The following is a 25,507-nucleotide window of genomic DNA, read 5'->3' as shown; positions in this document are numbered from 1 at the left end:
GAGCTGGCCATGCTCTAAGCTGAGTAGTTAGCTTAGGAAAGGGCGGGTGTGCAGGATTGAGGACAACCATCAAACGAGTGTCCAAGGTAACACCTTAAGCCTTATGTGTCCTGTTACATATAACAAATAGGCCTTAGGTCACATTACCTTTCATTGTAATTAACTTGTGGGGAAGCAGGTGTCTGATATAGCAGTTAAGATGTTACTTGGAACCTCTGCATCCCATAGCAGAGTATCTGGTATTGAGTCCCTGTTCTGTTTGTAATTCCAGCTTCCTGCTGATGCACAGCCTGGGAGGCAGCAAGTGATGGTTTGAGTCTTGCGGTCCCTGCCAGTCACACGGGAGGTCCAGACTGAGTCCCCAGCTCCTGGCCTCAGCCTAGTCCAGCCCCAGATACTGCAAGAATTTGGGGGAGTGTGGCAATGAATAGGAAATCTCATCTTCTCTTTCTACCTCTCAAATAGTTTAGAAAACTTCTTTCAAAATAATCGGCTTCCATGGAGCAAGGGCAAACACGGACAGCTCCGACCTTTGTGGTCTGTGTCATGTCTGTAGCTGGCTCAACTATCAGAAGAGGGGAGCATATGACCTGCAAAACCCCGTTCTAACAATTAGGGGGTCACAGAGAGAGCTTTTCAGTTTCATTCCCATCACTTTCAATCCAAAATCACACAATTGGAAAATCCAGATCCCAAATGCTAAACTGGGTCTTAACCATTTGATTGGTAATCCAAATTTGTTTGACGATCATCCAGGTGTTCTTCCTGCATGACCTCACCTAAGGCTGCAGGCCTAGGAGAGCAGAGAACACTGATGCAGCCCAGGCCCTGGGCCGAGCCCCCACACACGGTCACTGATGCAGCCCACACATAGTCAGGATTCATCCATCAGTTCTGCATTCTGACTGCCTTGGCCATGTTCAAAGATTGTACCTGTAGCCTCTCGACATTCATACAGTCAGTCACCAGGGTGATGATTTTAAAGGGTAAGACCTTCCGGAAGTGGTTAGGACATGGATGGACTTCATTTCCTCATGAAAGGGAATTCATAGAATAGCCTTGCACCACGTGTCAACAGGAAAATGGGTCCTCAACAGACCCTGATCTTAGAAACTTCCCAGTCTCCAAAAGAGTGCAATGCACTTCTATTGTTGATTAAGCACCTGATCTACCATGGTTTGCTCTAGCAGCCCGGGTGGACTACAACAACAGGTAAGCTCAGTCCCTTGGCTGAGTTTCATGAGCTTGGCATCCCAGTGGCACAATAAGGAGATCCTATAGGGGAAGTGCTGGCATGCCAAAGACACTTGATAACTTGCAGTTGTAATGATCATTATGAATTATAAAATGTTCATCAGAAACACAGAGAGGTCTTACTGTCATTGATACAGGAACAAAGCAAGAAGACCTGTGGGGAAAAAAGAAAAAGAAAAAAAACACATATACTCAAGATGTCACTCCAAAACACAACAGAAGTAAGTTTTTAGCCAAGACTTGCCCAGTTCTATCCCTTTCTCTGCTGCCTTGCCTGGTAACCCTCCTGTAACAGCAGGTCTGTGGCCTCACTATCACCACATCACCCATGTATCCTGTGGTTTTTAGTGGGATTCTTGCAGCAGGGTCCAAGTCGGCAATGCCTGCCCCAAACTTCCCTCCTCTAAGTGCTGTGCTTCCCGTCCCAAGCCACCCACCACATGGGGATGACACTTGCATTCTGGGGGCAAGAGCTACAGGGCTTGCCCGAGTGGCTTACTGTTTTTTAAGAGACTTTTAAGAACATACTGGAAGATAAGGACCCCACTCCTGGTGTAAAATAGACACACAAGCACATACTCAACAACTTGGCAACCATCTTACAAGATTCTCTGTACCTCGGGGGCCTGTGTGGGGGACTTCAGCAGGAGTTGCAGGAAGCATCCTTCTAGATCTTCCCGTGATGGGAACTACTGCAAGAGGAGAGGATGCTCCCTGGGGAGGCCAGGAGACAAAAGGCCCTCAGCAGACCAGCTCATCTTCTGCAGAAACCTGGCAGACCCCGACATCCTGCTGCTGCTACAAGACAGCTTCAGGGAAGCAGGTCCCTGGCTTGGCTTGACTGTGGTTAGGAACAATGGCCCCTGCAGAGATGCACAGGCAGACTCTGACTGAGCAGACAGAATAGGAGGCGGCAGCTGTGGGACCTGGTGGAGCAGCTGGCACTGTGCTTCAGGACAGGAAGGCCAGCCCGTCTGATCGGCATGCTTCCTACCGAGGAAGAGTCTGCTACACCAGCAGGAGGATGCACTACGCAGAAACACAAGGGAGGAGAGACAAAGAGAGAGAGTTCATGCCTTGGTTCATTTTCCAAATAAACCAGAGTTGAGTAGATACACAGCCAGGAGCCTTTTCCAGATCTCTCATGTGGGTGTACAGTCCCAAGACCTTGAGCCATCTTTTGTTGTTTTCCCAGTCCATAAGTAAAGGGCTGGATCAGAAGTGCAGCAACCAGGACTCAAATTGGTGCCCATTTGGGATACTGGTGATGTAGGCAGAGGATTAGCCAATGCAGTCATCATCCTACCCCCAGTCATGGCCATTCTTATTGGAATCCAATTAAAACAATTTGGGGAATGTTGGGTTTCTTTGCACATTCAGAGATCTTGGTGGCAAGCCAAAATTACCTCTCCTTCTCCTCCTCCTTCATCTTCTAAGATTTATCTGGTTTTATTGGAAAGACAGAAGGAGATACAGAGAGGAAGCTCTTCCATCCACTGGCTCACTCTCCAAATGACCACAAAGGCAGGAGCTAAACTGATTCAAAGCCAGAAGCCAAGAGCTTCTTCCGGGTCTCCCATGCATATGCACGGTCCTTAGGTTTTGGGCCATCCTCTACTGCTTTCCCAGGCCAAAATCAGAGAGCTGGATGGGAAAGTGGAGCCTCCAGGGGCAGGAACCAGCACCCATATTGGATCCTGGGTGAGGGGTACAAAGCAAGGATTTAGCAAGTGAGCCATCGTGCTGTGCCCTGGAAAACCAGGATTTCAAGTAAGAGGCTGGGGACAGAGGAATTGGCTCTGCACTCCAGGCTGCCTGATAAGAAAGAGCACTTCTTGCAAGAGGTGCCCCTTCCACGCTGATAGCTGATTGCTGAGTGCTTCTTGGCTGATTAATTCGTTGAGGCTGTGCTCTGGCCTGGAAAGCCCTAACCCAGCCTTTCTCCTCCCTAGGACTCCACTTGCTGACTCTGACATGCAGAACCCCACCCCTGTGCCGCACCCAAGTGCATTGCTGCGTGCTTTTCAACTCTGAGAATACGAGCATGGCATGGCAAAGGTGCCTGTGTGACCTTGGCTGCGTGTACACATGTGTGCAGGTGTCTGTGCTTCTTCTCAATGTGGGGGTGATTATTTGATTTTCTTTGGTCTTGGGCTCTTAGTTACCCCAAGCAACCACATGTTTGTCATCAACTGAGCTCCCCCTGCCTCCCACTGCCTCACTCACTCTAAGTAACCACTGTCTCTCTAATGCCCCTTCTGCCAGATTGAAGATGCCAACCAGCACTCATTCCCTTGGCCAGCATTTTTTCTTACCGCATTGAGAATTCCTATTCTTCCTACATACAGCTGAGCATTAGGTATCAAGGTCAGAAGTGAGAGGATGAAAGCCAGGGAGGGAGATGAGGCACTGAGCATGGTCACCTCCTCTTGTCTTGTAGCTGGCGTGCCTGAGTCACCTGGAATACATGCACTGTTCTCATTAGTAATCTCTGCTGAATACATGCCACCATGCGGAGCAAAAAGCATGACAATAGCTGAAGTTCTCAGCTCAGGAAACTCTTATCTGAATGTTACTTGATATGAAGGGTGAAGAGAACATGAGTCAAACTTAATTTCATTTATTGAAAACGACTAATGGCATGGAATAAAAGCATGTTTGAGATATAAAAAGTGTGGCATTAGGAATAGAAAAGCTCTCCATTTCATCATATCCCTAGCAAAGAAATATTAGTAAAAAAAAAATGTGAGTTTTTATCTAATCCTGTGTTGCTAAAAGCCGAGGGCACAAAACAATGGGCGTATGTGGTAATTTGTGAGCCTGTGCTTATGTGGGTGAAGATTTTCTGCAAATGAAGGCAGAGGAATAGGGCGAAGTAACTCCTAAGCTTTGGGATCAGGAGGTCATGCAGTGAGCCAGACTGTCAGACATCGACTGTCTCAATTATTAAACTCCGCTTATCATCCAATGTAATAATTAGTAAAAAGCACAGGCCACACAAATGAGCAATTCCTCCAGGCCATTGTGGTGGTTTGTGATTAAAAAAATAAACATTGGATATGGGGTGATTTTTGCCTTGGTGTGATAAGGGAGAGGGGGATGCGGACTTTGGGAACTGGGGTGGTTGCTTTAAAACAAACAAAAAAACACAACGCAGTCCTGCAACAGCTTTCACGCAGCTGCCTCTGTCTGCCCCTTGCTCCTGCCCCCAGTTTCAGGGCCTTGCCTGTCCCCCTGTCCCCCACACTTTGGAGCCCATCAACAGTGCAAAGGAAGAAGCACAAGGCCTGGCCCTTCTCTTTTCAGCTCCTAGAAGCTGAGATTTGGTTGTGACGCCCGCCTCTGCAGCTCAGCATGACTTAGCTGAAGGTTCAGGATCCAGCTGTTTCCCATGCACAGGCACAGAAGCCAAAAGGACCTTTGGGACATGCGTGTGCAGGTCAAGAGAAGGACTCCTGACTGGGCAGATGAACGCACTTAGGGGACATTCACCACAGAGAGGCAGCCATAGACCCGAGAGGAGCCATGGAGCTGCCCCTGCAGGATTGAGTCCCTTAGCACAGGGAAGTCACCTGTCTGAGGTTCTAGTGAGTGGAGGCAGATGAGAGAAGTGATATCAGCTGGCATGCTCTAAGGTATTCATTCCACCCATTCACTCTGTCCCTTGCACTTTTCCCTGGTTGATATCAGGGGATCTAATATCCGTTAGATAAGGGTGATGTGTCTCCCACCCCCATGTAGATCCAAGATCTCTTCTTGAGCATGTCTGCTAGTGGGGTAAGACACAGTCCAGGGTCACAACATGCCTACAAACAAGCAGACAACAGGTCTCCAGCCCAGAGAATAAGAGCATAGGGTGCAAAAACACGTTTTATTATTAAACAAATTTATTCCAAATGCTGATTATTATTTGCAGTGTCTGAAGGCACAAAATATACCTAAAATGTATGGAATAGTCTAAACAGTGTTATAAATCTAAAGAACAAAGCATGAAAGAGAAATACATTCTGAGCAGACACAGAAAACTGAATTGAGAAGGTTGTTGTTATTTGTGTGTTTTTTTAATACCCATAGAGAACTTGCTTGAATGTCAATCATTTCCCCCTCATGCCAAAGGTAGGAGGAAATTAAAAAAATAACAAGCACGGTGAAAAATAACACCAGGAGGTGTTAAGGGTTTTAGAAGCAAAATACTTTCCCCTCAAAGAAGCCATTCTGCCATTCTCTCTCTCTCTCTCTCTCTCTCTCTCTCTCTCTCTCTCTCACAAACACACACACACACACACACTCACACTCATATCTACCATCTCCCTCCCTGATGCCCATTCTAAATAAAGCCATCCATGACAACATCCGTATTCGTGGCATATTCCAGAAGACCATTCTTTTGGGGGAGGCAAAACAGACTTGGATGTGAGATAAGGCAGTGAGACCAGAGTTTGATTAAAAAAATAGATTGATTATATAGATATAGCTGTAGATACATATGAAAAATGGACCCTCCAGGACGATCCCCCTGCCCTTTTTCGGGGTGAGGTGCTCACCTGGGCTTAGTCATGTACACCTGCTTCCAGCCCTGCAGAAGCAGCCCTTGGAGCACTGGTATCAGGTTCTTCTCAGCATCCACAGATAAATCACACAATTAGCAACACTTTCCTCCGCAGGGTGCTTTTTGCTAACTGTGTGATCTGGGCATTCCTGTCTGCTCAGTTGAATCACTTGGGACTATAGGAAAGAAATCAATCCTGGGCTAGTTACCGTCCTCGCAAATACATCTCTCGGAGCTCTCAGCTATAGAAGCAGCAATCAATAGGACCTAGTGTTTATCCATCAGCACAGTCCCAGACTTTGGGACTTTGGGACTGTCCCTGCTTACTGCCAGGGACAGAAGTCCTGCCCAGCCCTTGGAGCCAGGTGTGTACTAAGTGTCAAAAAACAAACAAACAAACAAAATCACCTTTCTCTGTAGACTCCTCCAATGTCCTCAATGCTGGTTCTTTCTTGGTTTCTGTAGTTAAGTGGCCAGTGGAGAGGGAATGAGGTGGAGTGGTCAGGCTGTTTCGGCCTCACCAAATGGGGTCTTGCAGTGGGTCCACCAGCTTGCAGACATACCTATGCGTCCCAGAGGAGATGAGGTGCTTTTGGCGGCAGGAGGGCCCTGCCACAGGCTGCTTCATGCTTGAGGATTCCAGGGCTGGAGGAGATGAGGAAAGCCAGGCTTGGGAGCTTGGACTGGGGTCTGGCTCTGTTGGGCAGATGATCTTGAAGGGCTCAGCCCAACGATGGGCCTGGATATCTGACTTCTCCAAGGGACATATGAGGACATGCTGTCCCCCTCTCCCAGGGATCCAGGCTCCTCCCTACTCTGTCTCTCCTCTGTGTTCCTCTGGCCTCCTCATTACCTGGAGTGCTCATCCAACCCTCTGGCCATGGCCCACCTCTCCCAACTCCTTCCAACAGAATCCTATTACCTGAACCCAAGTGTGGCTACTCCCTGAGTGTCTGACCATGCTTTGTTCTCTCACTTGAGGCCACTGGCCCATCCTCCAAAGAAATCATCTTCCTCTACCTGACATCCCATCTTTCCACCATACCTGACCCACAGAATCAAGCATGCTTAGCTCTCTCTCTCCCTCTGCCAGAGGACCATGCAGCAGGCCAAGCCCACCTCTGCTCTGTCTCCCCGATACAATGGGTGGGGGGCTTCCCTCCTTCCCCTATATCCTATCTTTGCTCAAGTCTTCCAAATAGTATGAGAAAGTAAAACTCGAGGCTGGCCAGAGAGGGTAGGACACATGGTCACTGAAGTGCCCAGAAATGACTAGGTTACCCATGCCAGCTGCACCCTGCCCACTGTGACATAGGGTAATATCCCAGCCTATCTGCTAATTGCCCAGCACTGACTTGTGTCCAGCGTACCTTCTCTGATCCCAGGCTAACATGAGAAGCTGGTCTCTATGGCCAAGACCCAACAGGCCAGGATGACAACGTTGGCTCCATGTACATTCTTTATCTATGCCAAGGGGGTGGGTGTAAATGAGGGTAAGGGGCTGCGTGTCACAGCAGGCAGCATCAGGGGCTCTGCCTCCAGCAGGAAGGTCCTTCTTCAATGGTCCCTCCTGCCCTCAGGGCAGGGGAGCTCCTTTGGCACTTCAGAATGATCACAAGGGATTTGCCTTTTTATTCATATAGAACAAAATTTACAAAGTCGTTCATACAGTTTTTGTGTTTTTTTTTTTACTGACTTCGAAAATTGGGAATATTCAAAATACACTTTTACCCCACTCCATTCTGTCATTATTTACATATATATACAAGAAAAATGAAAGAGTCCTTCTGTGTGTGCGTGTGTGTGTATGATGGTCTGTGTGTATTTTCTTGTATTAAAAAGCTCTGCTGGTCGGGTGGGTGGGCGGGCGGGCGGGAGGAGGGCAGGCGGCGTGGTCAGATGGAGGTGCCGTGGGAGGTGTCCAGGGCCTCTGGAAGCACGCCCCCAGGCACAGGCTGGAAGGACATGGGGATGGGGGTCTTCACCGGGCTCTGTCGGAACAGCCCCCCGTTGGGCGATCTGTGTTTGCACTGCATGGAGGGCATGGTGGCCGAGGTGCTCAGCGGCAGCGGCAGGTTGCTGCTGGGTCCTGAGGACAGTGTCCGGCTGGTGCCGTGGCTGCTCTGCTCTGGCAGGAAGGTGCTGACCGAGAGCTGTGTGTTCTGGTACTCCCGGGTCGGCTCCAAGGCTTGGCTGGGAGCCAGGCCCCCCATCTCTAGGGCTGAGAGCTCAATAGACGCTGGCGAGATCTGCTTGTGAGCAATGTCTTCATCCATGAGGCTGTTCATGCGCCGGTGCACCTGCTCTAGATTCACCTCTTTGTCCTAGAGGAAGAAAAGCACAGGCAGGCAGGTGAGGGCAAGACCTCACAGGGAGCTGTGGGCTGGCTTGTTCTAGACCATGGAGGTGTCAGGTCTGTCCGGCCTGGGACAGCAGCACCCAACTAATTCCTCACCTCCTTAGTCAACCCTGTGTGCTCTTGGGTGCAGGGGTTCATTGGGTGGGGAGCCAAAGCTTAGAGCATGATCTAAGTCTCATGGGACAGGCCTTGCCCATGTGGTACCTGCCACCTGCCCTCAGCAAAGAGCTGCAGTTGGACTTACAGCCAACACCTGTGACCAGACATGATGCTTTGAGGAACAAGAATAGACAGGAAGAGAAACAAGAGGTCTCATGGGAATAAAGGGACTGATCCTGGAGCCTGTATAGGTCCTGTGCATTTGCCAGTTCTTTTTTTTTTTTTTTTCAGTATGATCTTCCTGCGCCATCCTGCAGGGCTCACAGGTTGGGGAGGGTTAGTCCAATGACCAATGAACAGCTATAAGCACTGATGAAGAGTTATAAGCACTGTTAGTATCCCAGAAATCTTGCTGTCCCTGTGCAATCTTCCCAGAGGCCAGAGAGGGGAATGTCTTCTGATGGGGGCCTGGGTTTCTGGGGAGGGTGAGAAGATGGGAATGGGTTGGGGATCAGCTGACCCTGGTCTCAAGGAAATTCCCAATCCTGGTGGATGGTGTTGTAGGAAATCATTTTGTTTATGAACGTCTTAATCTATTCAAGAAAGAAAGCATGGCGTGACAGCGATCTGTCCACTTGGATGTCAGCCTACAATGTTAGCAACAGTCAAGGCCACCTTCTCTGCCCTTGGTTTTCCCACACTGAGGTGAAGCACAGGATCAGGTGCCTGGTCAGCAGGGTGGTAATGCCATAGCATCCAGCCAGGTGAGCGGCTGCACTCCTGTTTGCAGGTTTCCTGGGTGCCCAGGTAGTCGTCAAGGTGGTAACTGACAGAATGGTCACCATCTCTCTCACATCAAACTGTGAGCAAAGCCATGTCAGATCTCAGTTGTGTCCACCTTCCAGGAGAATCAGAAATACCGAAACCATCAGCAGCCATGACTACAAAATCAAGAAAAAAAAAGGAATCACACACATCCAAGGGCCACTCTGGTGACATTTTTAAGCTTGTATGGGACTGGTGGGGGGGCATTTCCTGCAGAAGGAGGTGACTCTGAGTGACAGTCATGGATAGGCCAACTACAAAGCCAATCCGGGTAAAGGTTGTAATCAGGTAAGAAGTAGGAGGCCCTGCAAGTCACTCCACATCCAAATATCCCTCAGCATAAGGAAAGGCAGGCTGTTGCTACTCTACGTACTCTTCTGAGTTCATAGATGGTATACAGGGCTTGGCTTCTAGTGGCACACCTGCTGACGCTCCCAGACCTCTTTCCAGAAGAAAAAAACTGAAAGTACCCACAGGGTCATGGAGGAGTCATTCCAAGTTGGAGGAGATCTGAGAGTAAGAGATCTACCCCAGGTATGGAAGAGACTGTGGTATGTGGTTTGTCTGCATGTAGAGGTGTCTGAGCCAGGATGGCCGTGTTGGAAGCCCCACATGAGCAGAGCTGGGTTTGTGCTATGGGCACTTGTGGGTGGCAAGTGTTAGGACTGAAATATCAGGAGAATGCCAAGCATTTCTGCCAAGGTATCATTAACTTCAAAGAGTGTGTGACAGATACTCCTGGGTAACGATGGAGTTACAGCCCAAAAAACTCCTCATAAACTAAAAATCCTGGGTAGTGGAAAAAAAGCACTGAATCCAGCTGACCTATACGGCACAGTCCAGCTCTACCACACATCAACGCTCTAAAGAGCGACACTTGTTTCCCTGGTGATCAAGGTGAACTCTGGTTCGATGTGGCTTTTTACCAGATGCCTGTCGCATTCCCTATCATCCAGCTGAAAACCCCCAAGTCAAACCAAGCTGTCAACTGGGGACTGTTTGCCTATACAACGAGCCAAATTCAATTTTTCTCTTACTGATGTGATACCACAGTTCAGTCAGCTCTGTGCAACTATGCATCTTTCTGCAGGTTTGGTTTTCCTATTGTGTGTTTACCCTAGTGTGTGAAACCATTTTCATAGCACTTTATGAATGTAATGCGAGGCGACGGGGCCTTACAGCCTCTCAGCATCTGAGGTTTGCTTGCTTTCAGGGAATTACTTTCCATGCCTAGTAATGATTTGGCAGGCAATCTGAACATTGAGCTGAGGGGGGTTTGTGGTTCACACCAGGGTAGCAGATCCAAGTCTCCATCCTGAACATGCAGATCAAGAGACAGAAAATGATTGGAGTTGTACCATGATAGCAGCGATGCTTCTCCCAACTTTCGAAACCATGGCCACCCTCTTTGTTCTTGAGCCCCAGCCTCCTGGGTAGCCTTGCCTGTTTGCCCAGCATCAAGCCTGTACTGTCAGCTTTCTCATGGCTGCTATGCGTTCCTGTGGAGCTGATGATGCCATGCAAGGCCCGTTCAACTGCATTGGTCAAAGTCATTCAGTATTGCAGTTCTCTGGGTAAATTTTTATATCCACAGTCTATTCTCTTATTCCAGCAAATGCAGGTGTACCCTAGGGTCTGGGAGTTGGAGAAACTGACACAGGATCTGCTTCTTTTGGGGATTAAGAAGATATCCTTCCATTCTCTTTGCAGCTGGGCCAAGTGTTCTTGTTGTACAACAATGATCTTCTCTCAAGAGTAGCTGATGACCAGATGGCCTTGTGGGGATGCTGAGGAGCATGAGTTTGATCTGTGACATTGTTTCTCCCTAGTTTTCCTAGAGGAATTTTAAGGTTCCCTTTGGGAATGCAAAGAAGGAAAGCTTACAAGTGCCAGAGTCTTCAGAGGAGAACAAGTGGCATGCTCCCAGTTGTGTTCATTCTTTGAATTCAGGGAGTTAGAAGGGAGGGCCTGGCATTTTCCTCTGAGGCATTAGTGCTGGGCCAGGACAGGTGTTTATAGAATGTGCTCCTCCTCCCCTGCCCTCCAGCAAGTTCAACTCTGTTTTGCTTGGGGCTGGGAGAGAAAGGAAATTTCCAACCCTGAAAAGCCCCAGGGAGGCAGGACATTGGGAGTCAAGATGAAAGAGAAAGGAGTGGTGATGACCCCAACACCAGTGCAGGAAATGGAAGAAAAGTTTAGGGGGGAAAGAGAAGCCAACCGAATTATCTGGAGAAGAATGTGAGCCAGAGAGGGTCTCGAGGAAAAAGACTTCCCCACTGGGGCACAAGGACGGAAGCTGAGGAGGGATGGGTTGCATATGTGGTGGGGCCACAAGGGTCAGTCTCACGTTCTAGAAGCTGCTGTGAGCAGGCAATCAGCTAATACCAACACATTTGGAATAAAAACCAGTCACGCAGCGGCCAATTATCTCACAGTCAGTATTACCGAAGAAGCAAAGAGCCTGAATTGTTTCTTAAACCTACATATTTTCCCTTGCCTCCAATTGAGGACAGATGGAACCGTTTCTGGGCCTGCTAAGCCGTGCAGTGCGAATCAACTCCCGGCTGTAGTTACACATTAGCCTTGGCCCTCTACTTGCCAGGACACAGGGAAGATGTCCTCGTCAATTGAATGCATTTTCCAGGTCAACTTCCTGTGCCAAAGTCGTTGTTAAGAAACTTGCCCTTCCCACACCAGTAGGACCCCATTCTGTTCAAATCCTAGATTCCCTATCATTCCAACACCAAAGCAAATCCTGGGATAAAGGGATGTCCTCATAAGTGCCCCAGAGTGGGTGTTTGAGCAAGAAAATGAGTAGAACTCAAAGCAGATGGTTCCCTGCCATCCCTGGACAATGAACGCAGCCCAGAGCAAAGGCGCGGACTGCCAATGGGAGAGGCACCTCTTGTCTGGCAACCCTGGAAGCACTGTCTCATTGCATCCTCTGGGGCTACCTACACCTTTGGTGAAGTCTTGTCAGCTTGCACCTGCTGTGTCTTTGGCCAAACAAAAAAGGGGCAGAAGTAATCAGCCTATTCAAAGAAAGAGCCAAGAGTGATTGGAATAATTATCCTGTAGACAAAACAATGCATTTTATTGGGTTATGCAAATTAAAATAATGAGCTTTTTATTATTTTTTTTTAATAATGTAAACTACACGAGTTTACATCCTCATCAGCCCAAGGTTTCAGGTTCAGCCAGGTGATGATGACAGGTGTGGGGAAGACAAGACTCGCAGACTTCTCGCCATCTTCATTGACTACAGGTAGCTGGTCTAGTCAAACAGCCCCTAATACAACATAAAATTCGCTGACTGCATTTACTCAGGAGTTGGCTGACTTTCAGCTCTGCATTTCTCGCCCCATATTAACTGTGAAGACAGATGCAGCAGCCCGCATTACTGGGGACCCTCTCTCAGGCACTGGCTTGCAGAGAGATAAAGTTCTGTAATGAAGCCGCTGTTCACCAATGTGGAAATAATACAGTGTGTTGGAAAACGGTAATTAACTAAACTATCGTCTATGTAACAGACTGGTACATGAGGGACTCGTTAAAACTGACTTTGTTCAGAGTCCAGCAGCTCCTACTTGAGGTTGGAAAGGAACAAAATTGGGGAAGAGGGACTTGTCACCTGACTAGGAAGGTTACTGGTGACACTTCTCCTGTTAACACTGAGAGTGGCCAGGTGGCAAATGAGAGCCAGCAGCTGGGAGAAAAGCCACACCAATGGGATCATGTTAAAAGTGTTGTCCAAAGATTTGCCTGACCCAAAGGGGCTGGCTAGGGTCTCTTGCCCTACAGTTGGATAAGAGGGAGGGGGCTGAACCTTAAGTGCAGTAGTTTTGGGAGATAAAGGGCAGTTTTTTCAAAGCATTAGGACAGAGCTTTAATCAGCTTGTTTGCAGATTCCCCAGAAGCAAGCAAAGACAGGAGGACTCTGTTACAGGAAATGGTAGCAGGTGAGGGGTAAATGGGAGCTGGGGGGGGTGAGGCATCTCAGTTACAGCTGCACAGCATCAGCCCTCACACCCACCCCGCTCCAAGCCCTTGGACTGCCTCCACAATGTCAGGCTACCGTGCGCCCTCTGTCTTCCCTCGGGAGGTCAGTGTGTGCCAGTGGCTTTTGTTAGGCTGCACAGTCTGATGATGGCCTAAGCAGAGCAGAAGTGACTCCATGATGAGTCTTGCTGACCACCCCCCTGGAATTACTGCTTTTCCCAAGCCAGTGTTCCCCCTTCTGAACACACCCTGTTGATGCTACAGCCACAGTCTTGTCTCCGAATGCAGACACTGGCACTTGCTGCCTTGCCAGTTGCTCCCCTTCCCCATGTGATAAATGTGCAAAACCCCAGTGCTGTATGCCCCAGACAGCCACTTCCTTCATGCTGTCACTCCGCACATGCAAGTAGCCCTGGGTCATCTCCGACAAGGGAAAGGTCTGTTAGAATCTCTCTTGCTAATAAACTCTTAGCCTTGACTAAAAACCTTTCTCTCTTTCTCAAACAAGTCCAAACGCTTTCAGATCTACTAGTTTTTAGCCTGGGTGGGATGTCAGAAGCACCACGTTTTTGGAAGTAAATCTGCCCGGAAAGAAATAGGACCCAAGTAAATGTGTTTCCATGAGGCTCCAGCATGAAACCCCCCATGAGGCAATGCCAGAACTGAGAGCCATTGATCCAGCTACAGTGATTCCACAATTAAACTTGAATAACATTTTCTTTCTAGGAGCCCAGACCGAGTTCATTGCTTCAATAAACATTTGGGGCCTCCTGCTACCCAATGAGCTGATCTTGGAAAACCATTCATCTTAGTCCCGGGCACGCACAGGCTACTCAATACTTCAGTTGTATTCATTACCCCTTAATGAGAGCTAGAGAGAGAGAAAAGAGAATGAAGGGAATGCAGTAGTGGGAACTTGAGGTAGACAATGACTGACAATGTGGGTGCACAGTTAGCAAGGAAGGCAGCTGGTGGCAGTGGTCAGGACAGGCCCTGCAAGTGAGCTGGTTCTGCACAGTGGCCCATGACCAGAAGACCCCCAGGTCAATGGCTGGAGCTCAGAAGCTCGCTCTCCTTTGCTCTCATGCAAAGCTATCTGATCTCAGTAGCGTGGCTGTCAGGCTGGCTTGATATTCACAGAAGACAAGAACTGGAGTTTAGAGAATGCAGATGGCTAGCTAGCGCTGAGGAGCCAGGCCCAAGGCAGGGCTGAGTCATACCCTTATCCTTCCCAAGGCCTTTGCTCCTACAAACACTTGATACCAAGTCTACCAACCTGACCATTCAAGAGGCCTGCCTCTGGGAAACAGCAGGTGTATAGAGTTAGACATATCCTATGCAGCCTAGCTCTGCCTCTACTGCTTTCAAGGCCCATTCCTCTAGGGATAAGGATATCTTCCTCAAATGATGCGGAAGAAAGCATGGAGAAAATGGCCTGGGATGAGATCTGCCTCCCTCATAACCCTCAGAGGCCATCACTAGGGTCTTGTTGCGGTTTGAGGGAATGACGGGGACATGGTATCACTAACCAGCACATCCCTTTCTCAGGCATCTCTCTAAGGCACTCTACACACCTTTCTAGGGTGACTACTCAGCTGACACCGAGTTGGCATACATGTAGAGGCAACCAATGCAGAAAAAAGTCCCTAGGATATGAGTTTCAATGGATAGCAGCACTGTGGGACAGGCACATAGGTGCTGACCCAAGGCCGGCAGAGAGAGAGTCCAGCTGCTACTCTCCCTGCCCTCTGCCACCTAGCCATCCTGGCTTTGGGTGGGGAGAAGAGGGCAGAAGCAACGGCAAGAATTGCAAGCTCCCAGGTTGTGCTGGATGATTCATCCCTCACTCCTTGTGTCATCTCCCATTTGTGCAGTTCTCATCTTTATTTCATGAATATTTCATTCTCTGCGCAATGGCTCCACAGCCCCCATAAATCTCGCGGGTGGCTCTTTACTGCCTCCATGGTGCACTCACCTGCATTGGGAACTACATAATCGTCCGATTTTTAGGGGGGGGGAAAAATACAAGCTCAAATCCACATGAATATTAAGGGGTCGAGTGCCCATGACTACGACTCTTCCCTGAGCAGGTGTCTGAACTCTGAAAACATCCCAGTGTAAGTCATTAAACACGACTTGGGCTCCACCCAAAGACAGGTCTCTGGCTCATAAGAAATACAGTATGAGGCCCCTAAATGAAGCGCTGCAAGAGTAGCCAGACACTTATACCTAATTGCAAATGCTACTCCATAAAACATGAGCAGCCAGGCAGCAGATGAAGCACCAGCCTGACTTTTTGAAGGTTTTAAAGGCATACTCCTAAAGCCCTTTTCCTTGCTCATCCTCCTGATGCCATGAAGTCCAGGTCCTCTGACATGGCAACTCCCTCCTGTCTCCTTCTCCCAGAATTCCATTCTTCATCTTCTCTTTGTTCACCACTCAGCCCCAAACACAACTTCCAATCTCATTGTCACTTGGAGGATTTCTGCTTGTCCTCCCCCAACTTATGTTCTGACCACCCTAAGCCTCAGAAAGTCTTCATAACCCAGTATGGCTACCATCAAGTACTCCCCATGCCCCCAAGCACTTTCATGGCACCTGCAGTTCACTTGAGCACAGCCTTGAGCCACAAGACAGAGAACACCTGGGAGTCCTTTGCCCACCTGCCTGTGACAAGGTGAGCCCCCCCCCCCCAAGAGAAGAGCTTGGTCTCTATAGGGTGCTTATTAAAGGAAGAAGTGGAGGGAAGAAGGGAGGAAGGCAAAATTTCATCTGAAGATCGGTTACTCTCATAAAGCAAGCAAAACCGCTTCTTAGTAACACCTGAAAAGGCGGGGGAGAAAGGTCGCCACTGCATCTCTTGTCCTGTTGCTCTGTTCCTCCCCAAGCAGGCTGGTGACTGAGGCAGGAACCAGCACATTTTATTCTCTTGCATCTGAGACCCTGGGTTTAGGCAGGAAGACAGGATGCTCCACTGGCCAGTCAGCAGATGCTCTAACAGCTGGCTCCTCTCTTCAGTCTGTCTTTTTCCTCAGCCTTCTTATGCATGACTGTCCAGCGTTCTCCCTCTCACTCTCCGGTTGCCTCGTTCTCTCTCCCTCTCTCTGTCTTTGTCCGCCTCTCCTTTTCTCTTTCCTCATCTCACTCCAACAACAGTTGATTCTGAATGATCCAGGATGGTACTGTCACTACAGTAGAGGTTGTGAAGGCAGACAAGGAACCTCCAACCCATAGAAGAGCCTCTCCCTACACCTGCTCCCAGGAGATGTCCTGCAGGGCTGGGCCTGAGTTTGTATCCACCCTTGCTCCCACTCTCCATGTAAGCAAGAAGCTCACCATCCTGCAGTACCCTTCCTGCTCCCCTGACCCAAGTGGGAACCAGGCTGCCAGCCTACAAAAACAAAGCCCAAACACGCATGGGTAGTGGGTACAATGAGTACCAGATGTGGAGGGGAGGAGAGCTTTCTTCTGCCTTCCCTGGTCTAACTGGGGGTAGGTTTGTGGCCTTGCCATTTGCAGATGCTTCTGTGTACAGCGACCTGAGTGGTGGCATCTGACCAAGTGCCCTGGCCACAGAATGGAAGTGCCCACATGACACATTGGCTGGAGAGGTGAGATGTGTGCCAGACCCTTTCAAAAACAAACACAGATCCTAAACAGTCATCACATGCCCTCCTGGCGATCTTCATCCACAATTTTCCAACAGCCAAAGAAACTGTGGATGGGGTTGGTTAGCTGTTGTTTCCTGTGGCTTTTATTCAAATCCTTTCCTTCCTTTTTAAAAATTGTTCTACTTTTATTGGAAAGTCAGATATACAGAGAGGAGGAGAGACAGAGAGGAAGATCATCTGTCTACTGATTCATTCCCCAAATGGCTACAATGGCCAGAGCTAAGCCAATCCAAAGCCAGGAGCGTCTTCTGGGTCTCTTGTGCAGGTATAAGGTCCTAAGGCTTTAAGCCATCTTCGACTGCTTTCCTAGGCCACAATCAGGGAGCTGGATGGGAAGTGGGGCTGCTGGGATACAAACCAGTGCCCTTACGAGATCCCAGCAGTTACAAGATGAGGACTTTAGTCACTAGGCTACCACGCTGAGCCCAATCCCTTCCTTTCTTGTTTCTTGTGGTCCTGGGGTGCTGGGAGAGCCACAGAGGGAGTGGCGAGCCCTGGCCTTCCATTCCCAGTCACAGAGGAACACAGTAGGCAAGAGATGGATGTCCCATCACTTCAGAAGCGCTGAGACAAGCAGGTGAACTCCTACTGTGGGAAGATAGCGCCCCTATTGTTGGATGTGAGGGCAGCATGCAGAGGAGCAGTGTGTGAGAGCACCACTGTCCTGTCCCAGTTCCTCAGGGACTCCCTCAGAGGGATGAATGGTGCCTGTGTTCTCTTCCTCTCCGGCCCGCTCCCCTGCAGCCCACAGACCGTGCAGACCAACAGGGAGCCGCCCCCACTTTCTCTGGCTTGTTTCTTCCCTCCCCCATCCTGTTGTATTTGAAACCACTGTACAAACTGTAGTCTGTCCCTAAGCTTCCAGGAAATAAAAAAACAAAAACAAAGCAGGCAAAAGAAAAAAAAAGTGTGTTCAGTTTGCATGCTGCTAGCTGCTTGTGCTCCCTGAAACTGCGATCTGTGGGCACCAGGGGACTCTGGATGTGCAGCTGGGGAAAAGCCTGTGGATGCACGGGCAAGGCTTGTGCTATGGAGGCCCTGGGTGCTGGTTTAGGCCACACTGGCCACCTGTCTTAGTGGGAGCTATCTCCAGGGGGACCCTGATGAGGGCTCGATTAAAAAAAAATTTTTTTTTAAATTAAAAAATACAAAATGGGGTTGAGAAAGAAAAAAAGAAAAAACATGCTTCACTAGTAGGAAGGTCAAGGTCAAGAATTGGGTTTCTGCAGACATGCCTGTGAAGAAAATACGCCCAGAACCCAGAATCTGGACAGAGCTACAATGTACCCTCTAAGCAGGGGGTGTCCTTGTGGGGTGTTGGGCAAGGCTGGAAACCCTGAAGGGTCGAGGGGGAAAGGGATGATAGGAAGGGTGGGGACCCCTCTTATATCCTTAAGGGAGACTTGCGGGGGAGGGCAGGCACAGGTTCCTGTCTTACCCTACAGGTGGTCTCTCCAGGTCAGGGTGGAGGCGCATGGGCGGGGCAGGACAGGGCAGAGCTCTCTGGTGCTGCCCTGGCTGTGCCTGCTCTAAGGATAAACACGGGACGGGGTTTTTTTTTTGTTTTGTTTTGTTTTTGTTGTTGTTGTTTATCCCTCTTGTTTTAAAGACAAAACAAAGACGCAACTCCCTCCCCCATATATGACACAGCAGTCCCTTGCATGGCCCCAGCTCCGTGGTGACCCTCCAGTTGCACGAAAGGGGTGGGAATGGCCTGGAGTACAGACCTCTTTGGGCGTCTCCTGGTGGCACCGGTTGCTGTTCCACCACAACTCCAGGGCGGCCACGAGGCAGGCGAGGAGCAGGCCAATAGCCAGGATGCAGAAGACACCGGCAAAGCTGTGCAGCTTGAGGGATTTGCCATCAGCCTGGGCGCTGGTGTGGCTGGTGAGGTCACAGCGGCCAGTGTGTGGCCACCACTTTTGCTTGAGGACGTCCAGGTCCCCTGTGTCCTGGAGCTCCAGGATCCTGCAAGATACGACACAGGTGAGCCACAGCCCCGAACCCAAGAGCCTTGATTCGCCCATGGGACCCCTGGCCTGCCCCCACCTATCCTCATCCCACCAAAGGACCATGTGGGGTGGTCACAACAGCTCACTGCTCAACATGTACCCTGTCTACCACCTGGAGGCACAAGGATCTTCTCAGAACATGCAGTGCATTTGGCCACTGCTCTCCTGCACAGGTCCACTTCCCTCACTCCCCTTCTGTCTCACTGCATGTAGCTCAAGTCCAATAGCAAAACACAGATGATCTTTCACAGCGAACCAGGATGAAACTGGTGCATAGGGGAAGGAATTTGGAGCAGTGATAAAGACACAGGCCGGGATCCCTATCTCCTACAGCGGAGTGTCAGGGTTTGGGTCTTGGCTCTGCTCCCAGCTCCAGCTTCCTGCTAATATGCACTCTGGGAAGAAAAGGACTTTAGTAGCTGGATCCCTGACATCCATGTGGGAGACCTGGAGCTGATTCCCAGTTGATGCACGGAAGCGGAGCAGGGGAGGGGGTTGAGTAAGCGAATCAAAGTTCTCTTTCTTTTTCCTATTTCTCTCGGCCTCTCAAAAAAGGAAAAAAAGAAATACAAAAGGAGGCAAACACGGACTATGTATTTAGAATGTTCCTGATGACACAGATGTCAAGCCTGTCCCAGTAGGAGTCCTCAGATCCTTCACCCAGCCATATGTCTGTCCTGAGTGGCTTCTGCCTGGTGCCAGGTATAAAGCTCAGGGTGGTGATACAGAGGTGTAGACATCAGCCTTCAACAACTAGAGCGATGGTGCACAGGCAGAAGCTGGGGAAAATGCAATGGAATGTGGGCCGTGGTATATCTGCAGTTAGCTGAGTTGAGTCTTCATGTTAAACCCTTGAGGGATTGCTATTTTTTCTATTTATTATGGAGGAGGAAACCAAGGCACAGAGAGCTGAAACAGCCTGCCTGAAGCTAACAACATTCATGCTGGCAGGATTGACATTGGATGCACCAGAGGACGAACTGCCCCCAAGGGAGAGTTATGTGTGTCTGTCCCATCATGCTCAAGTCCAGAAGCTGAGACGTGACCCAAGAGGTTGAGGAGAAAAAGGCAGTGGAGTGGGCAGCATCCAGAGCATAAGCTCTTCTTGCAATGGATGGAGATGGGGGTGGGGGCCAGGGAGAGGAGATGGGGAAGGTCCATTGCTCCTGGACTCCTAGTGCCTATTTACTTTTTTGTTGTTGATGTTACAGATGTATTTAGTTTTACTGGAAAGGAGAGAAGGAGCGACAGGAGGGATCTTCCATCTGCTGGTTCACTCGCAAATAGCTGCAGTGGCCAGAGCAGAGCCAGTTTGAAACCAGGAGCCAGGAGCTTCTTCCAGGTCTCCCACACAGGTGCAGGGTCCCAAGGCTTTGGGCCATCCTAAACTGGCTTCCCAGGCCACAAGCAGGGAGTGGGATGGGAAGTGGGGCAGTTCGAACATGAACCAGCGTACATATGGAATTCTGGTGTTCTCAAGGTGAGGATTTATCCATTGAGGCATTCGCCAGGCCCGGCTATTTACTTATACAATAGTGTTTCTTGAATTCATTCTGTAATTCAGGGGACTGAATAGTGAACCTGGGTAGGAGGTAGCCCCAGATTCCAAGTGACTCACATTTCACCATTCAGAAGTCTAGATCCGTGATGGGGCATTCAGCTAACAGCATTTGCATCAATATCTATAGCAGGGGCGGGGCAGGAGCAGGGGTGGGGGCAGGGGCGGGGGCCTGGGCAGGGGCAGCGGCGGGGGTGGGAGCAGGTGCAGGGCCTCACCATGACTGGCAGGAGCTCACTGTCAGCTGCAGGGATGAACAGTCTGTACCCTGTGCTGCAGGCTGGCTCAGACCACCCCGAGGCTGTGCTTAGTCCCTGCGTTTGCACTTACATCTGGTAGTGACAGGGAACAGCAGCCCTGAGTGTCTCTCTGGACTTGTCATAGGCCTGTAGCATGGGGAATAGCCTGGCGCAGTGAAAAGTGCAGGCTTTAGAGGCTTCAGCTGTGTATCACTGGGCAGGGGCCCTGCCCTAGCTCAAGCACAATGTCCTCATCTTTGCAAACCAGACCTCTGATCCTGCTGTCTGAGCAGATACTTTGGTAACTACCCATGTTTTCCCATGAGCAGCAGAACCCAGCCATCAACAGATGTATGCTGCAATGACAAACACATCGAGGTATTAATTGAATAGCAAAAGCTAATTTAGACTCAAACAGCTAGGAGACACTGATAATAATGTCCCTTAGGGTCCAGGGCACTTGTCAGAGGGAACCATGTTGTCCGGCCTCCTTATCCAGCATTCCCCATTCACATCAGTATCCCCTCTAGATGATGTACTTTCTTGAGAAGGTTCGACTGAGACTGTGTTTTCTCATTGTGTCATGAGATCCAGACAGGGCAGCAGGTCCTTGGTGCAGAGCTGGGGCGTAGGGAGATTTGATGAAGAAGCGAGTATGGGTGGACTCTCATCTCCCACGACCAGATGATGCTCCCTGCTCTTGTCCCAGCCACTGGGGGCCCAGAGAGTGGCAGGAGCTGCCCACGCCCCGACCCTGAAGGTCCTTACCTCTGGGAGAAGAGGTCCCTGTAGGGGCTGCCATGCTGCAGGGCAATCCCATAGCCCTTACTGCTGATGCTGTTGCCTATGACGGTCACGGAGCAGTCGTCGTCCGTCAGGGCCGCATACTCCACCACGGCCACATCCCATAGGAAGGCATAGTTGCCCTTCTTTGCCTGAAAGACCAAAATCACAATGAATCAAGTAGGCCTGGCTAGCTGTGTTAACTATGAACAGTGACAATTCAAGGTAGGTGATGCTTTGAGGGACTCATGCATCCTGGAGGGTCCCCGTGCCCGCCAGATGGTGCAAAAACCCAACCCCCATTGCATTTAATTTTGTGGCTTACAAATGGCACCATTGGATGATGCTGCTCTTTTTGGTTGGATTCAAAGCATGTGCAGGCTTCATTTGCAGCATGTTTCTTGATTTTTATTTATAAGAATTATGAATTCTTATTGGAAAGGTAGATTTACAGAGAAAAGGAGAGCAGAGAGAATGTCTTCCATCTGTTGGTTCATGCCCCAAATGGCTGCGATGATTGGAGCTGAGTTGATTTGAAGCCAGGAGCCAGGAGCCTTTTCTGGGTCTCCCACATGGGTGGAGGGTCCCAATGACTTGGCCCATCCTACTCTACTTTCCAAAGCCATAAGCAAGGAGCTGGACTTGGAAGTGGAGCAGTTGGGACATCGAACCAGTTCCCATATGGAATGCTGGTATTTGCAGGTGGAGGATTATCCTGTTATGTCACTGTGTCAGCCCCAGTACTGGCACATTTTATGGAGATGGGGCGGGATGGGCATAGGCGGGAGGAGGAGATGGGAGCAGGAGGTGGGCTCGGCCCTGCAGAAGGCAGAGTCTAACTCCAGAGGACTGAGATTTTCAGATCAGAGGTTCGTGGGGAGCACCATGGCGTGGGACTGAAAAACGTGATGCTTTCCAGAAAACATGGTCCCCCTGGGAGGGAAAGGGAAGACTGGGATAAGCTGTACCCACTTTATATTTCTGGTCACAATGTGACTTAAAAGTCCTGCCTAAGGTGAATGTGGGTAGCTCTGAGTTCGGTGCCTGTGAGCGGACTTACTCACAAGCACAAGTCTAGAATTTTCTATACATGGAAAGATCCTGTGTGTCCATGAATGCACAATGCAACACGTATCCAAGTGTAATATGTGCACATGATACATACCTGCTCCTGTGCCTATGCATAAGTAACATAGCGTGCACATATTATGCACACACATTCATAATCATCTATGTAGGGCACACAAGCACACCAGAGCTGCTTTCCTGTGTTTGTATTTCCTCATGGTGCTCTGGCAGCAGGTCATTCCATCAAGACTCTGCCTGTGGACGTAGCCAAAGTCTCATATGCCACATCCTTCTATGGCAGATGTTCAGTTCTAGCCTGAGCCACAGTCTTGACTTTTCCCAGTATCTGGGCACTCAGAAGGAATGCAAACTGCTTTTCTTTTTAGAAGACGATGCAAAGCAGGCATTGTCAACTGGCAGTCTGGAACCAGGGGATGATGTGCTTACTGCAGTAGAATGCTGTGAGTATGCAGGCAGGTGCCTTAACCCTTTCCCTCCCTCCTCGCATGGCCCACCGGCAGCCGGGAGTCACAGGACGGGCTTGGTAAGGGGCTGCAGCACTACAGACAATAAGCAGGCCGAGTGGGCAACTGAAGGCTTCTCGGCCTCATGGAGAGCAGAGTTCCCTGCCTCCCACCTCTGTGCAGTTGATTCTTCACGTCTATTGAGACTTTCCAAAGAGCTTCTGAAAGGGTAACCAAGACTTTCTGTGTTTCCATGCAAGGTGCAAGATGGCTCACCTTTTTGTCCCCAGAAAATTCATCAGTAGAAGGATTTATGGACAAGGCATGACCTCCCACTACCGGAACGGGCTGCTTCTGGCCATTCACCCTATTCTGATCGGTCACCTTGTACGAAACGACACACACCCTTGCCACTCATTGACTGGTACCTAGGGACCCAGGCAGATATGACACCAAGCCTCATTCCTCCACCAATCCAATTCCACAAGTCCTCAAGGACTTTGACCCAGGTTGCAAAATTACACACATCTCTCTCCTTCCTGTATTGGAAGATAACAGCCTTTGAAAATTTTTTTTTTCATGCCAGAAAACAGATTTTCTCATGAGAAGATATAAATTTCCAACCTCTTAGTAACTGGTTTTCTCAGCAAAATGTTGACTTATGACCTAATATTTGGCTCCAGTCAGACTCGGAAGCATTTCGCATCTATGCTCACAATTCAACATGACAATCAGACATGGTTATTTGTACAATTTCAAAAGGGCATGTCACGTTGAGGGAAGAATTAAGATCAGGTGCATTTCTACCTTTCAAGTGATGTTCCAAGGAGGAAAAAAAAACATGCTGCCTTGGGTCAAGTGGAAGATGACCCCGAGGACAGCCTGGTATGGTGGACACAGTAGGAATGGCCCCAGTCACTTAATTCCACCACCCACAACCAGGCTCTAACTTTGCCATAATACATGCTATGCCTACTTGAGAATGTGCTGGAATTTTATAGCTTGCCTGATATTCCCAGAGTAGGACAAGTTAGAGAGGGAGGTATGATATGTGTTGTATTGGGGACCAAATCAGAAACTGAACCTTCTGCAGGACAGATTACATTCTGACTCTTCCTATGAAATCCTTTCCCATTCCCACCATCCTTTCTTCCCCTCCTCAGCAGCCCAGGGCTTCCTACTCCCCCACAGGGTTCAACATACTACCAGAGCACCTCCTGTGGGAGCCCCAACTCCCATCAATTCCCAGGAGAACTCTCTAGACTTTCAAGTATGTGACATAGCACTTGCATGCGATAGAACGCTTTTAAGGCTTGACCATGTTGCCAGGGACATTTCAAACAAAGCAGGAAGAAGTCAAAACAAACACTCCCCTCTCTTGGGGGCTCCATGCCCTGATCATAACTAGACCCTCCTTCTGCACCTTTGCACAATGATGTGTAGCAACTCCCCCATAGACAGCATATACAAGATGCACTTCTTCCTCATGAGATCAGAAGCAGTCTTTCATACAGTCCCTAGTAACTGTGAATCCACCTTTTTAATCTCATTCACAGGCCTGGATGTTCCATAGGCTGGAACATTACATTTGTCCAGGGTCTGTCTCCTGCAGACAAAAACATCCCCTCTCTCCCTTGCCCAATTGTCTGCAAGCCATTCCCTCTTTTCTTGAGCCTCAGCACTACCCCCTTTCCCCACACTTCCCTCTGGGGCTCAGTTGCTTTCTTCACTCTCTAGTTTCCTTGGGACAACATGTATCTTCCCTCACCCTCCATGCTGTGGGCTTCTTCAAGTCCTTAACAGACACCTCCTATGCTGAGACACACACCCCTCATTTCCTGTTTAGGGAAACTGCCCCTTTCATGGCAGGGGCAGCGGGGGAGGTCTCCAGGGCTCTGGGAAAACATAGCAGAGGCAGAAAGCTGGTCTTCTCTCTAGCAGGTGCCACTAGGTGATGTTTGCAGAGTGAGCAGGGTGGGCCCAGTCCTGGAGTCCCTGAACCCAGTGGCCGATGAAGTATTTAGAGTCACTGTTGTTGCCACTTCCGATTTGTATCAATGTCTTCTTCCGGTGTCTCCCAGAACTATTCTTTCTCTACTTCACAGGTGACTGTGGGACAGCAGGGAGGAGGGTGTCTGCCAAGCACACAGGAGAGGCAAAGGTTGTTCACGAATAGATTGTTGACACCTTTTTCATAATGCTTGCAAGATCAAAAGGGTGCCATTAACACGAAACAAAAACAAACATGACATTGCACCTCTTCAGTGGGTTCAATTACCTCTGCCCCTGGCTGGTCCATTTCTAATGCTAAATGTGTTCTGAATTTCCAGTCACTGTCTCACCATGCCTGGATGCCTTGTCAGGTGGCTGTTGGAAAGTGAGAGGTAGAGAAGCCAGAGACGGACCCATCCTCCGTGTCCCTCGCTCCCTGCAGAGCTCACAAGGACATTCACAGCCAGATCCCCAGCCTTTGGCAATCCCAGAGAGACCTTCAGGTCCAGCTCTAGCATCTTGGGATGGCATCAACTACTCCTCCAAGTACCACAGAAGGGATTAGCAGACTATTCCAGAAAGTAGATACAAAACTTTATATAGCCTAGAAATATCATCTGGTTACATTCATCAAA

At 49.5% G+C, this 25,507-nt stretch overlaps 1 protein-coding gene across 1 annotated transcript in view; it reads right to left on the bottom strand.

Moving 5' to 3' along the window:
- Positions 1-7,415: 7,415 nt before the first annotated feature.
- Positions 7,416-25,507, bottom strand: part of GRID1 (glutamate ionotropic receptor delta type subunit 1) — a 650,606-nt gene continuing 632,514 nt past the window's right edge. The window contains exons 14-16 of the mRNA XM_040970332.1: positions 21,334-21,500; positions 18,484-18,724; positions 7,416-8,127 (exon numbers count right to left, since the gene is read on the bottom strand). Coding sequence (XP_040826266.1) covers positions 7,699-8,127; positions 18,484-18,724; positions 21,334-21,500 — 837 coding nt within the window. The 3' untranslated portion in view covers positions 7,416-7,698. The remainder of the gene's footprint in view (positions 8,128-18,483; positions 18,725-21,333; positions 21,501-25,507) is intronic.

This window comes from Ochotona curzoniae, unplaced genomic scaffold (genome assembly GCF_017591425.1).
Source record: "Ochotona curzoniae isolate NIBS_2020 unplaced genomic scaffold, NIBS_Ocur_1.0 scaffold_4763, whole genome shotgun sequence".
Classification (NCBI taxonomy): Eukaryota; Metazoa; Chordata; class Mammalia; order Lagomorpha; family Ochotonidae; genus Ochotona; species Ochotona curzoniae.
Note: the sequence above shows the minus strand (reverse complement) of the source record. Positions and strands in the feature narration are given on the sequence as shown.